Source organism: Ptychodera flava, chromosome 20, assembly GCF_041260155.1.
Source record: "Ptychodera flava strain L36383 chromosome 20, AS_Pfla_20210202, whole genome shotgun sequence".
In the NCBI taxonomy this organism is placed as follows: domain Eukaryota; kingdom Metazoa; phylum Hemichordata; class Enteropneusta; family Ptychoderidae; genus Ptychodera; species Ptychodera flava.
In genome coordinates this window covers 14,086,537-14,102,123 of record NC_091947.1, presented here as the reverse complement: position 1 = coordinate 14,102,123, position 15,587 = coordinate 14,086,537, and the positions used below count along the sequence as shown (strand labels likewise).

The following is a 15,587-nucleotide window of genomic DNA, read 5'->3' as shown; positions in this document are numbered from 1 at the left end:
CGCGAGATATTGCGAGACCTCATGTGACCTGTTCTGAACTTCAAAATTATCATACTCACTCAGTCACTGGCAACTATCTCTCTCCTGCTTCTTTTCACCGTCTCCTAACAGCCTCGGATCCGATGTTTATTTACCATCTGAAATAAAATGTGTCCTAAGAGAATGGGTATATTTTCATCGTTTTAGCCGGACACGCGTTCGAGATCTGCGGATGCTGAACTGTGCTATAGGCGGAAGTTAAAAGGATGTCTGGGTAATGCGTTCTGCACATAAACACCAGGACGACGTTCTGACGTTTTCGACCGTAGGATTTCCTTTGAACCGTGTTACAATGAGCGTTGACTCGAAAAAGAGAAGCAAACACGAAAACGAAAATCCTTCAAAGGTATGTGACCGAGGTACTACCTCCATGATTTATCCGACCGTGCCTCATGATCATGGTTCATCCGAAACTTGCCTCAACCACAGACTAGACCAGATCCCAGACTCGCTACAAGTCTACATCATGCTATGCCATACAATGCTGAGATCATTGAGGTAGAACTGGGAACTGGTGAATTGGACCCCTTCATTTGAAGCTGCATATATATTTGTTTGGCATTCTGACGTACCACACACTGCATTGCATTGTATATCATGGACGTGCAGGGATATGCCCAACAAAGAAAGTAACATGTGTTAAGGGGGGTTTGAAGGTTGAAAGGGGGGGGGGGGGGGGGGTGTCACACAGACTACCTCCATGTTTTTATCATTTTGGATATGTTATTATTGGGGAAATAGTGATATCAATTGCAAATGCTGCAGCCTATTAGATGAGTACACATTTTAATAAAACGGGTGTAACAGGTCACAAGGTATGCCACTTTGTAAGTTTGCGGTTTGTATTAGTTAACTTTTCAATTCTGTTGTCACAGTATGCAAGGCATGAAGAGAGTTCCAGTGACTCGGATGATGACTATGTGCCCTATGTACCACTGAAAGAGAGGAGGAAACTGGAGGTAAATATATATCCTATCAGTAATCCATGATTTTATTCCATTCGTTCCGGAACCTCTCCTCCTCAACAGGACCATGGATTGGAAAAAAAAGAGTGCCCAGGTACCTTGGGCTCATGGTCACACCAGTACCGTACTGTGTTACTATATATATACATATATCCAGACATGTTGTAAGCAAGAGTCTGTTGACTTGTAAGATTCCATGTCAAAGTGCAGTTACTGAAAACAAGCGGTTTAGACTGAAGAATTTTTTTCAGATCCACAGCTCCGCAGAGAAGCATTTACAAAAATGAAAACAGAAAGATGAACAACAGAGTTGGACAGATACCCAGCATTTCAATGGTCAACAAATAAGACCTCATTGATATGCTTTTTTCAGTTTCCCATTATTTTAACATGTCTGTATTAAAAACTTGGCTTTGTATGACCATGCAATGTCAGCTAAAATCTCAGTTAAATACTCGCTTTTGCATGATTTAATCAAAACATGTACAATTTATGTATGAAGTGAGAAATATGCAATTTTTTGCCCGGAAATATTAAACCTATTACTCACGTATTTCCATGTTGAAACAACAGATTGAAAAGGCACAGAGACTGTTGAAGAGGAAGTTGTTAAAGCAGAATGAGAAGAAAAAGGACAGTGGAAAAGAAGACACAGAAGAGGAGGATGTTGGTCCGAATGCAAATATCAGTTTACTAGATCAACATTCAGAATTGAAGAAGAAAGCTGAAGGTACGTATCTGTTCTGTCAGAAAGCTATTTAATACCTTTCAATACTTTTAGTTTAGCGTATACTCAAGAAAGGAGCAAAGCTTTATCTTTGAAATGTAGCCTGCACAATATTTGGAACATTAAATTAATGTTTACATCGCATATAACAGCCATATTTGACCTCTGTTACCACAGCAGAAGTTTGCACTAACCTTTTTAGTCCCCACAGACACCGTCCAGGGGGACTTATAGATTTGGTAATGTCCGTCCGTCCGTCCGTCCGTTCACGCAGATATCTCAGAGATGCCTGGAGCGATTTCATTCAAATTTGATACAAGGATTACTTCATATGTCATACAGATGCATGTAAATTTGTTTTCTGATACGATCCAATATGGCCACCAGGCGGCCATTTTATTACGATTTTTTCACGTACAGAGCCATAACTCAGACATGTTTCAACCGATTTTATTCAAACTTTATACAAGGACATTGACCTATGTCATACATATTCACGTTGATTTGTTTTGTGATACGATTCAATATGGCCGCCAGGCAGCCATTTTATTATGATTTTTTCATGTACAGAGCCATAACTCAGGCATAGCTCAACCAATTTTATTCAAACTTTGTACAAGGACATTGACCTATGTCATACACATTGATTTTTTTTTGTGATACGATCCAATATGGCCACCGTGTGGCCATTTTATATTACGTTTTTTCATGTCCAGAACCATAACTCAGACATGTATCAAGTGAATTTATTCAAAGTACAAGGTACAAGGAGATTGACCAATGTCATAGATATGCACGTTAATTTGTTTTGTGATACGATCCAATATGGCTGCTGTGCGGCCATTTTGTTATGGTTTTTTCATGTACAAAGCCATAACTCAGGCATATCTCAACCAATTTTATTCAAAGTTGGTACAAGGACATTGACCAATGTTATACATATGCACATTGATTTGTTTTGTGTCCTGAACTACAACTCAGACATGTATCAAGCGAATTCATTCAAAAGTATTTTTATCACAGACCTAATGAAGAGGACTCTATCCTCTCTGAGGACCTGTAATCAAAGTACCCATTAACAAGTGGGGACTGTGTCATCAACGATGACTTGTTCCTCAAGCTATGACTACATTCACCCCGAATGCCAAAGTTTTTTTTTTCTTTACAATCAAATTCATATCAATGCTAAATTGTCACCTTACAGTGAGTAAAGAGACCAAATTAGACAAACAGCTTGAAGAAGAAGACAAAATCTTACAGAGTATTCAACAAGACAAAGCGTTAGTGACAGTCAAGGAATTGGCCCAAGGAATCACATATACAGAGTCCATCATAACAGGGTAAGCAGTCATTGATGTATCTATCTTTATTGGCATTGGAAATGGGTCATTATTAGTCCCCACGGACACAGTCCGGGGGGACTTATAGGTTTGGTCATGTCCGTGCATGCGTGCGTGCGTCCGTCCGTCCGTTCACGCAGATATCTCAGATACGCCTGGAGCGATTTCATTCAAACTTGGTACATAGATTACTTCATATGTCATACATATGCACATCGATTTGTTTTTTGATACGATCCAATATGGCCGCCAGGTGGCCATTTTATTACAATTTTTTCATGTTCAGAGCCATAACTCAGGCATATCAAAACAGATTTTATTCAAATTTGGTACAAGGACATTGACCTATGTCATACATATGCACGTCGATTTGTTTTGTGATACGATCCAATATGGCTGCCAGGCGGCCATTTTATTACGATTTTTTCATGTACAGAGCCATAACTCAGGCATGTCTCAACTGGTTTTATTCAAATTTGGTACAAGGACATTGACCTATGTAATACATATGCACGTTGATCTGTTTTGTTATACAATTCTATATGGCCGCCAGGTGGCCATTTTGTTATGATTTTTTCATGTACAGAGCCATAACTCAGACATGTTTCAACCGATTTTATTCAAAGTTGGTACAAGGGCATTGACCAATGTCATAGACATGCACGTCAATTTTTTTTGTGATACGATCCAATATGGCCTCCAGGCGGCCATTTTGTTACGATTTTTTCATCTACAGATCCATAACTCAGGCATATCTTAACCGATTTTATTCAAAGTTGGTACAAGGACAGCGACCTATGTAATATATATGCACCTTGATTTGTTTTGTGAAACAATCCAATATGGTTGCTGTGTGGCCATTTTGTTACGTTTTTTTCATGTACAGAACCATCACTCAGACATGTATCAAGCAAATTTATTCAAAGTTGGTACAAGGAGATTGACTTATGTCATACATATGCACGTGAATTTGTTTTGTGATATGATCCAATATGGCTGCCGTGTGGCCATTTTGTTATGATTTTTTCATGTACAGAGCCATAACTCAGGCATATCTCAACCGATTTTATTCAAAGTTGGTACAAGGACATTGACCAATGTCATACATATGTAAGTCAATTTGTTTCATGATATGATCTAATATGGATGCATGGCAGCCATTTTGTTACAATTTTTTCATGTCCTTAGCCAAAACTAGGGCACGTCTCAACCGATTTTATTCACCGATTTTATTCAAACTTAGTAAAAGGACATCAGACCAAATTCATGAAGAGGACTCTATCCTCTCTGAGGACCTGTAATCAAAGTACCCATTAACAAGTGGGGACTGTGTCATCTACGATGACTTGTTTTTCAAATAAAATGTACCAAATGCTATTAGTAAATGAGCAAAAAATGTACACTTGTTCATCAACTTTCCTTACTAAAGATAAAGCTCAACAACTGGATTTCAACATCATCTTGTTCAGAATAGTTTTTAGAATATATTACATTTGACAAGACTTAAAACAAAATTTTTTTAGCAAAAACTGGTTTAGAGATTCCTTAACAAAATTCTTAGGGTAAAATGAAATACTTGGCTTTTGTCATATTCAGATGGAGACCGCCGCGATACATTCAAGCTATGTCAGAGGCCAGACACGAAAGAGTCAGAAAAAGATGGCACATCATAACAGAAGGAGAAAATCCTCCTCCCCCAATAAAATCATTCAAAGTAAGTATAAATGTTACGTCATGTCCATTCATAGTTTTCTCTCAGTGTATACATCAATTTGCATATTCTAAATTAAATAATACAGTTTACTGCAGTATCTTATAGCAGCCATACGGCCCCAAAAAAGTATGCCTGCAGTAGAAACAGATGCATGCACATGGAAATACGCTGTCCATTCAGATTGCAGGTCTTACCTATTGCAATGTTGATTCCTGTGTAATTATCCTTTAGCCCTTTTTGATGGTATCAATATGACAAATATGTTTTATGCCTACAATACTATTTAATAGGTTAAATCCTGATCTCAAGTGGACCATGGTTAAAACAAAACCACATGTACAAATGCATGTGGCAATATACATGTAGATGTTTTTCAATGCATGTTTGTACACAAGGGTTGGTTTGTACTGCCATCACGTGATCTCTTAAGCATACTGTGTCTCTAGAACTCATCACATCCGTTTATTCCAGATTAGAACAAATTCACTGACTGGATATCCTTTTTCTCAGTTGTTGTCAAACAATTTTTGAAACAGCTTTCGGACAGAATCCTTCAGATGTATAGGAGCTCATGACCTTTGCTACCTGTTAGCTTTGGAAAAGAGACACACCAGAAAAAGACTATATAAATCATGTATAGGTGTTGTAAAATCTAAACTACCAAAATATACACGTAGTCCGTATTTGTTATAAAGATTGTTTAACTTGGGCCCCCACATCATCAAAACAGCTACACTACTCTTCTCACATAATAGGAAATGAAATTTTCCCCACGGCATCGCAGTACTTTTCTCCTCTTATAGGAAATGAAATTCCCCCGCGGCGTTTTAACTGGTTTAAAGAAGAAAGGCATCAGCCATCCAACACCCATACAGATTCAAGGAATTCCAGCAATGTGAGTACTTTATCCTTTGAAAGTAGAGAAATTGTCGTTTGCGACATTAAATCAAATTTTGTAGAGTATAATGCAAGAACAGAAGACTGATGGCATGAAAATGTCACATCTGCATTCAACAGTGTAATTACTTCCCAACAACTGTACCTTTTGAATCCCTTTGTTTTTCCTGAGTATGTAAAATACTGTTTCTTCTTATACGCCCCAAAATCAAGTCAAAATGGCTGTGTACATCTTGTCAACACAGCCTAGATTTTCTTAACACCCACAGTTTTTTTATTGACAACTGCATTTTCGCATTGGAGTAGAAGTCATTTGTCAACAATAACTTTGCATATTGAACACAATTCATTGTCTTTGCAAGGCATAGATTTCCCACTTTCACACGTGTAAGAGAGAATGTGAATAAAACACGTTTTTTATGAATTGCAAAAAATAACGAGAATCTGATCAATATTTCCGTTTGTAATGATACTTTCCCTTCCTAGTGCGCCAACAGTCAGTATCTACAACATCTCTGAACTGACCATTGCCTCAATATTCTCAGTTTCTGATCTCTGATGAAGAAATATTCACAGCTTATTTTACTGCTATCATTAAGGTAGCTACATACCTTTTAGACACTTTCAGATTTTTATTTTTTTCTCAATTGAACACGTCCCAAACCCCGATAAAGTATACATTTTCTGAAAGCCCTGATATAGAGCTATCCGACCAAGCACAGTACACGGTCATTATTTGCATAAGAGTCACGTGACAAGCGTTTTGCTGAACCTTCCAAAAACTGGTTTTTCCCGCCTTAAGCGAACACGCTGCAAGATTTCCGGTTGGAATTTCTTCATTGACAAGCCTTGACAATATCCTTCAAAACTGTGTCTGGGATTTTCTTTATATGCCTTTGTTTTTTTTTAATGCGTTCTTAAAGGTGTTAGATGAAGGTGCTTTTCAAGGAATTTTAATTATTACGCCATATAATTTGAATGGAGCCTCCGAGAAAAAATCGCAGACACAGTTATGAAGGATATTGTCAAGGCTTGTCAATGAAGAAATTCCAACCGGAAATCTTGCAGCGTGTTCGCTTAAGGCGGGAAAAACCAGTTTTTGGAAGGTTCAGCAAAACGCTTGTCACGTGACTCTTATGCAAATAATGACTGTGTACTGTGCTTGGCCGGATAGCTCTATATCAGGGCTTTCAGAAAATGTATACTTTATTGGGGTTTGGGACGTGTTAAATTGAGAAAAAAATAAAAATCTGAAAGTGGCTAAAAGGTATTTAGCTACCTTAACAATGAAGGCAATAAAGATGACTTGCATTCCAGCAGTGTCATCCCTGTGCATATTTTTGCTACTTTTGCTACTTTCTGAGTCTAAATCCATCTTCAACCTCCTGCAAAATTTTCTCAATTATAGCCTTCAGTAAATGAAACATTGTACATGTAAATTACTGTCACTTGTAGTATTCAAATCATATCACAGCAACGAAATTAAGTTGGATGTGAATTTGACAGACTTTATGAATTGACACTGTTTTCATGTCTACATGACCTTTCAAAGGAGAACACCCAATTGAAGACAGTCTGGAGCGCCAAGTTTTTTTTTTTCTGTATCCCTCTGTCTTTCTAGTTTAGCTGGGCGTGACATGATCGGCATAGCGTTCACTGGATCAGGCAAGACATTGGTCTTTGCATTACCTGTCATTATGTTTGCCTTGGAGCAAGAAAAGAGACTGCCGTTTGTGAAAAATGAAGGTCCCTACGGCCTAATCATAGGTCCATCAGTAAGTTGAATGTTTCTTGGTTTACATCATACTTTGGAGTAACTTTGCAGGTCACATTTGATAGTAGTCAGGCCAGCAACATTGGGTTAGTGGCACAAGACAGCCACTAAGAGTAAAGCACCATGTGTGAGATACTGGGCCAGCTGTCAGCAAATCAAATGTACCGGTATGTACATCATAGAGTCTGTATCTGTCGCTGCACAAGTTGTTTTGTGAATCTATAATCTCAGATAATCATACAAGTTTACAAGTCGAAAAAATGTGTCATGAAAACTGGCACCTTTAAAGTCCATTTAGTAACTATGTATTATGTAAATTACATTCATCCATGTCAACAATGTCTGTTGCATTGCCATAGTGATATCACAGTTGTGACCTCTGACCTCTTACTCACTGCCATACACTTGTTGTTTCTTCTGAATGTTTCAGAGAGAATTAGCACGGCAAACGCATGAAGTTATAGTGCATTTTTCCAGATGCCTGGAGGCTGAGGGCCAACCAGAACTCAGGACAATGCTTTGCATTGGCGGGGTCTCGGTCAAAGAACAAGTAGAGAGTATGAAGAGGTATTGTAAATTGTTTCTCTCTGTCCTAAATGAATGTATAATGTGTAGTTTGGCATCTGTCATCACAGTATGAGGCTGAAAAAGAATGTGACATTTTGTATTGTGCAAATTACAGAAAAAAAATCACCAGTGGCAGCAAGCCATAACTATATCAGCATTTTTTGACTCCTCATGCTGTCATCACCAAGTTCACTACCATCTGACCTTTGAAATGTAGATAAATAATTGGGAAGGAGATACCCTGAAAACTTTTTCTCTTATATGTCCTGTACTTGGTTTGGTTACTAATCCATGTGTCAAAATACTTTGCCAAATAAGAATAGTTTGACTGTATCTTACTTGGTTGTTTGTTTGTTTGTTTTTATGTTTGTTTACCTCTTATGACAGTTCCCTGTAAATTACTTCTTCAGTTTCATAGGATTTCAGTAGAAACTACAATTTTTTTCCTGTAACTTTTCGTCTCTATTGCCTTTTTTTGTTGCTGCAAGTACAAATATTGGTGTCATACTACTTAACTCAAATAATATCATGATCATCTGCACCCACTTAAGTTTGTGTATTTTTTCAGAGGAGTACATATTGTGGTTGCAACGCCGGGGAGACTCATGGATATGCTGAACAAGAAATGTTTCACGCTGGACGTGTGTCGCTTGATGTGTTTGGATGAAGCTGACAGAATGATTGACATGGGTTTTGAAGAAGACATCAGAACCATCCTGACTTACTTCAAGGTGAGTGATTGCTACAAAACACAGGTTGTGGCAATACCCATGATGCACTACGAAGCAGACCTTGAAGGAGAGCCATGTTGTTAACCCTTTTTAGGTCAGAGGTCATTGAAAAAAAACATAGTAATCTATGTGCGTAGAAGATAACACCAGTGTGACATACTCTACATGTATCACCATCAGGTCACGTCAGGAAAAATAACGTTTTAGCAAGACAAATGTGTAAAAGTCATGTCTACGTGTGTTCTAGGGATCTTGAAATGGTCAAGTCCATTGTAGAATATGTGATATTAGACATGCTATGCTTTGTACTAACCAGCTTTGACCTAATGGCGACGGATGAAACTGGCGGGGATAAGGTTAAAAAGGTCAGACCATTGGATTTGGTCACCCTAGAGTCAATGATTATATTTTGCAGTAATGACCAAATGCATACATCTATCATTATCAATAGGAGGTAGAAAAAGTGCATCATGAAAATAAGAAATAAATTAGACAAATACCTACATTCTCATACAAGATGATATAGACATTGATTTGTTTGTTCCAAATATCAGGGTCAGCGTCAGACGTTACTCTTCAGTGCCACTATGCCTAAGAAGATTCAAAACTTTGCCAGGAGTGCTCTGGTGAAACCGGTAACTGTCAACGTTGGCAGAGCTGGAGCTGCAAGTTTAGATGTCATCCAGGAAGTGGAATACGTGAAACAAGAAGCCAAGATGGTCTACTTACTAGAGTGTCTGCAAAAGACTCCACCCCCGGTCAGTGAATGGTTTCTCCTTGTTTTCTATGATCCACTAGAAATTTGGGAGGTGTCCATTGATATTAGTAGGAATGTTCAGTGAAATTGAGCTATTAGAGGGACAGTAGCTGTAACTTCTGATGATTTCTTCCACTATTTTTGTTTTGTATGTCAATGACAAGTTCTTGTTCTACTCCGAAAAGTGAGCTGAAACACCTTCTGTTTAACTTGCCAACACAGAGTCATTACGTGTAAAATGCACTGTTATGGTTTATGTTTGAATTCTACTTCCAGACTAGAATTCACTTGTCAACAACAACAGTGCAGCCTACACATGTACAGGCTGAGTTGACACACTGAATACTATGTGTGTCAATATGCTTCGGGGAGTAGAGGAAAAAAATATGGTTGAAAAAAAAATTGTTAAAACATTGTAAACAGTCATAACTAATGACTCTTTAACATACAAGTATCTAACCATTTTGTCTACCTGAGCCAAGGGATAACACCAGCAACCATAACAATCAAGGCATGTAAGTGTTTTGTTGTACAGTTTGTCAAGTTTCCAAATCTGCATCTGGAACACTTATTATTAAAGCAACAAGTATATTTCCGTTTTCCTGTTTACTGACTCAGTCAATGTTCAGCTGTGTTTTGATTTCACAATAATGTGAAAAAGCTTGTATTCATTCAACAGGTGCTGATCTTTGCTGAAAAGAAGTCGGATGTGGACGACATCCATGAATATTTACTGTTGAAAGGAGTTGAAGCTGTCGCCACACATGGAGGCAAAGGTCAGTGTGTTGTGCATAGTTATCATGTAGAGGGCAAAGGTTACCTTGTGAAATAACATGACAGGGCAAAGGTCACTGTGTACATGCAAATTAATTCACCAGGGCATAGGTTGTGACTCCAGAAGACACACATGTCAAGGCTGCTTTGTATAGTGTGTATAACAAGGGTCAAAGGTTATTAGCAATGCAGCAGAACTAATAGGACTGCCATAGCTGGGTGAATCAAAACAGTTTGCAGACAAGTGTGACACATTTTCAAGAAAGATTTTTGGAAGTACCCAGTTACCTACTGGATCGACGGGAAATCCTGCAAATGCTATTGGTCTCTTCAAGATCTTTTGTCGTCGTTTGTTTAAAATGAAATAAACACATTAAGCAAATGTTGTCAAAAGGTGTTGGGGTTTTGCTTTTTTTGTTAGATTTTTCAGAAGTCATGATGACAGATAAGTCATGTATCATCCAAAGATAGATATGTTTGCTTTACAAAGTAGCATTACTCTGTTGAAACACTTCCAGAACAGTTAGCCCTGAACATATTCATATACCGTCCAGACATTGAACCCAATACTGATACCATTGTACGCACTGCAACAATGCTTACAGAGTGGAGGATTTTCAAAGAGTCAAAATTATCTATTGAACAGTGGCTGTAACAAGTAAATGTGTTCAATATAGTTTTTAATCAATTACAGATTAATTTAGATTTAAAGATAGATTAATTACACGTTTTTGCTCACAAACAGTCCCACCACTCTTATTGACAGGGCAATGAGACAGCAGTTGTTGTCATATTTGTTCCGTATTGAGACTGAGACCTATACAAAACCATGTTTTCATGATACAAAATGTACAAATTGTGTTTCCATGATTTCTTGATATTTGATGTTTTTGTTCAACTTGCCAGACCAAGAGGAAAGAACTCGTGCAATAGATCAGTTCAGGAAAGGAGAGAAAGATGTCTTGGTGGCTACAGACGTGGCGTCAAAGGGATTGGATTTCCCAGACATACAACATGTGATCAACTATGATATGCCAGAAGACATCGAAAACTATGGTATGATATATGTCATCCATTGTTTATGCACCATAACTTAAAAGCTAGTCTTTATTTAGCCTTATCTGAATGATTGACCAGTTGTAGCAAAGTTATCACTTTTCACAGTGTACAATCAGCAAATTTTGTAAGAAATTTCAAACTCCGTACCATTTCTGTAACAAGCAAACTTTCTTGACCAACTGGCAGTAATATGTGTAGTCACATGGCTTCTTACATCAGGAGTCTGTCTGATAATTACCAAGGCAGTCATAATCATAAAGAGTGCTTTTTTGCCATTGAAAAGAGGCTGCATTCATAAATTGTTAAAGTTATTATTTGAATGAACATGAACAAGTCTATCACAAGTCAGGAAGGACTTCCAAGTTGATAGGGAGAGTTCTTCACTATCACCTCTAGAGGGCGCTATGCCTTATTCTGAGTACGCACACTGGCAAAACAACTGACGAGTATTGCAGAATGTGCCTTGTGTACACTTATGTTCACTGTGTTAAGTCTGTGCCTACTCACGTTGAGTGTGAAAAGGCATTTGAAATTTGTAAAAAAAGTTCATATCCTGGTCTTGTTGAACTTAAAATAATCTGTCCTCATAGCAGAGTATCTGATCAGCTGATTCTGGGTCGATTCAGTTCACAGAATTGGTCGTACAGGACGATGTGGTAAGACTGGTATTGCCACAACTTTCATCAATAAATCATGCGGTAAGTCTACTCCTTCAATTAGGAGACGCTGAATTCTAATGATCAGAGGCTATGGCTTCCTTCAACAAGGCTATCCAAGTTGCACAAAGAAAAGTTATCACGATGTACAGTGGTTTTTTTTTGTTTGTTTTTTTTTCCATTTATTTCACCAGAAATACAAAAGTGTATACCTCATAGCTACTGAATGATAGATATTGCAGCAAATTAAATGAAATTTAATGTTTGCATGGATTTTTCCTGAGAAGAAATGAAGTGTATTTACCATCTTAACAATACAGCCATTTATTCATGTATTTATTGAATACTCTCTCTCTCTCCTCAGATGAGTCTGTGTTGTTGGATTTGAAACACCTTTTAATCGAAGCCAGTCAGAAAGTGCCTCCAGTGTTACAGGCCTTACAAGGAGACAATGAAGAGTATCTCACTCTAGGAGGTAGGTTTTCTGTCCAATATGATTGTCAATATATTGAAACTTCTTTTTTCATGTGAGCTTGGTCAGATTCTGCAGCTAATTCATGGAATCTAGGAGCCCGGAAACTTCTGGCATTGTCGTGTAAAAAGTGTAGTAAAAAGAATGATGAATGCAAGATAATTTTACAAATAACTCTTTTTCTATCAATTGTTACAGAGGAGCGTGGTTGTTCATTCTGCGGTGGTCTTGGTCATCGTATCACTGAGTGCCCCAAACTGGAGGCGATGCAAACCAAACAAGCAAGCAACATTGGACGCAAAGATTATCTGGCCAGTGGAGCGGCCGATTGGTAGCTGGTCGTACATCACAAAAAGTGTCACATACCAAATTCTGTTCCGTGTAGACACCACCTTGTCTCACGTTGGAAACTCTGCACGAGTTTAATAGGTTTCTACTCAGAAAAATGTTTATTTCATATGCCTGTGAAATATGACATATTTTGTGTAATATGTAGAAATGTGTAAGAGAAATGCACTTTCTGAGACTGTCTTGCTTGCAAAAAAACAAGTATGAACATGAACTATCATTTATGTTAAAGGGAAACAGTCATCGGAACTGCGCCTGTGTGAGTTTCTTATTTACAAACAATATATTTCGTGCACGATATCTAGATGCACCATATCATCTTAGCTGCAACATTTAAATATTACGATGTAGATTATGACAGACATGTTTTAACTTTCATCAATCACCATCGTACCTTAGATACAGTGTTTACATTAGTCGTTTGGGTCCCAACCTTTGAGCGCAGTTCCGACGATTGTATCCCCTTAAATCCTTGTATGACAATTAATCATCCTTGGAACATTTTTATTCCTCCATATTTCATTCTTGCAAATAATAAATTATAAAGTCATTTACTTACCTTTTTTTCAAGAAAATTAAAATTTATGGTTTTCACTTACGATCATGTAAAGCTCTGGAACGTAATTTGTAAAACAGATGATAGTCCTCCTTGAGAGGGGGTTTTGTCTTCAAAAGAATTTTTAAGATTTCTGTTATAGCTCCTCAGTGTTTTGAATGTTGCAACATTTTTTTTGTCATGATATTTGTCAACCTTGTAAAGAGAAACACTAAAACTCAGCAGCGTCAGTACTTTGGAAGCTTAATAAACTTTGCCAATTTCTGATCATAGAGTTTGATGTACATGCGAAAACAGCTTACATATAAAGTGTGTAATGTTCTGTCATTATGTTCCTGAGGGCGCCCTACAGTGTTTTGCAAGGTAAACTTCACCAAGATGTACCACTGTAAAGTACGATATTTTTGCCCTTCAGTCTGTCATAGGAGACATAATTGGAGGAATGAGCTGCCCCTCTAGTAACATGTATGCCATGTTACAATGGATCAGTGTACAAAAGACCTCTCAAGCTTGCCTCTTGTCTGATTGAATCCAGGGCAGATAGTCTATGAATGACTTAGCCCACTTCCCCTCGAAATGCAAGCACATTCCCACCATATCTTTGAGTATATTTATCATGGCATGATCATTATAGAGTGTATGGTTGCACTTGACCTAATTCAAGTGAGTCATAAGAATGAATTACTACTGATATAAGACCTAGAAAGATGCAATGGCGTGAAAACGCCACTTTGCCTGGAAAACTGACTCCTTGTGTAATTCAAAATGTGATATCAAATTAAAGGGCGACGTCCAGAGAGGTTGATTCATAGTAGATGGGTACTTCACACTCTAGGTGACCATTGACCTTGAATGACAGCCCCCACTCAACGCTGAAGGTAGTATTGAGAAACAAAGAGAGACTGAAAGAAATAGGCTGTTTGAAACCTGGAAATGCATTTTCTGTCTGTGAATTTTGCACAGGTGTAACCTAGGCCCATTCACATGAGTTGTATAAAGGGTTCTGTGCACACATAGACAAGAATTTACAAACTAAAATGAGGGGATATTTGGAGCAAACTGCTGGGTTGCTCGGCTTCTCACACAACAATGTTTGGTCAACCAAACCATAGACAGTGGAGGGGGGACTGTCTATGACCAAACCAACAAACCCTTTTATTTGTAAAATGAATGGTAAAATGTGCCTCAGGGACAGGTATTCGGACCCTCAAACTTTTACAACATTCTTTTGACATACCACTTGTCGGGGGCTTATTTTGAAGCTTATGGAGTACATAAAGTTTTCCCTGGTTGTGTGAAAATCGGGAATTTCACTTTCCCCATAGAGATAACACAGGATGGTGGCCATTTATGGGTAAGTATTGGATAATTTGTTTCTCTTGTACAAAAAATTTGCATGGTGACCCCCTCCCTGATCTTTATTCTTGATTTTGAAAGAATTGTGAGTGAAATTTTGCTTCAGGAAAGATTTACCAAAGTTTAAGTCTTTCATTTTCGAGGCGCATACTACCTTAATAGTGGCCTGCATCTCCGCAACAGTGCTGTGTGCCACTGAAGTCTGATCCAATACACAGAAGGCAGTCTTGACATGTGTGTCAAAATCCTCTAGCCTGCAAAGAAATATTGATACGCACGTCATTCCAAATACATATACAGTTTTGTGGGAATAGTGGAAAACAAAAAAAAATGCATCTAGTGATATAAATCAGCTGGTAAATGGGTGCTTTCTATGGAATCAACCAACAAGCAGTTGTCTGTATCTACATTGACTGACCCGTGAGTCAAGTGTCATCTATCATGGCCCACTACACTCATCATCTGAGATTAGAACCCTAATTGCGGTTTCCACTGTGATGTCTTCACTAGCTGACGTGGTGAGTTCGAATCCGATCAAAAATCTACTGAATTAACAGAGGCATTTTCAGAAATTGTTACTGATGGCTCGTTCAAATTATTTTGCCAAGTTCATACCACAGGTTTCTGGACCAAGTCATTTTCAAGCAAACGGGGAAAACCTTGGTTTATTTTCCTGCAATGGTATTTGTTCCATTAGCTTAGACTTCTGCAATTTTGTAAAATACTTTTTATGTATGTGTTTGTGTGATTTTGCTTGGTCGTTTGCAGTGTTTGTTTTTTTAGTTGCCGATGTCAAATGTTGTGGAATTTCTATTTTTACCACACTGGAAGAACCCTAGTCGCTATTCAAACTTC

The 15,587-nt window shown here is 38.0% G+C and overlaps 1 protein-coding gene across 1 annotated transcript; it reads left to right on the top strand.

Moving 5' to 3' along the window:
• The first annotated feature begins 8 nt into the window (after positions 1-8).
• LOC139120099 (probable ATP-dependent RNA helicase DDX41) lies at positions 9-13,650 on the top strand. Its single transcript, XM_070684186.1, has 15 exons — positions 9-385; positions 915-998; positions 1,578-1,734; positions 2,936-3,071; positions 4,668-4,785; positions 5,589-5,680; positions 7,304-7,457; positions 7,887-8,023; positions 8,592-8,754; positions 9,309-9,512; positions 10,191-10,287; positions 11,192-11,341; positions 11,971-12,042; positions 12,365-12,475; positions 12,671-13,650. The coding sequence occupies exons 1-15, from the start codon at positions 257-259 to the stop codon at positions 12,805-12,807; spliced, it is 1,941 nt and encodes a 646-aa protein (XP_070540287.1). The 5' UTR covers positions 9-256; the 3' UTR covers positions 12,808-13,650.
• The last annotated feature ends 1,937 nt before the right edge of the window (positions 13,651-15,587 follow it).

What these genes read in the sequence shown, in the direction of transcription:
- LOC139120099 (XM_070684186.1), top strand. Translation starts at nt 257, where the DNA reads ATGCGTTCTGCACATAAACACCAGGACGACGTTCTGACGTTTTCGACC. An exon ending in AAAACGAAAATCCTTCAAAG is followed by an intron (nt 386 to 914) that starts GTATGTGACCGA and finishes CTGTTGTCACAG; the next exon opens with TATGCAAGGCATGAAGAGAG. An exon ending in AGAAGACATCGAAAACTATG is followed by an intron (nt 11,342 to 11,970) that starts GTATGATATATG and finishes GGGTCGATTCAG; the next exon opens with TTCACAGAATTGGTCGTACA.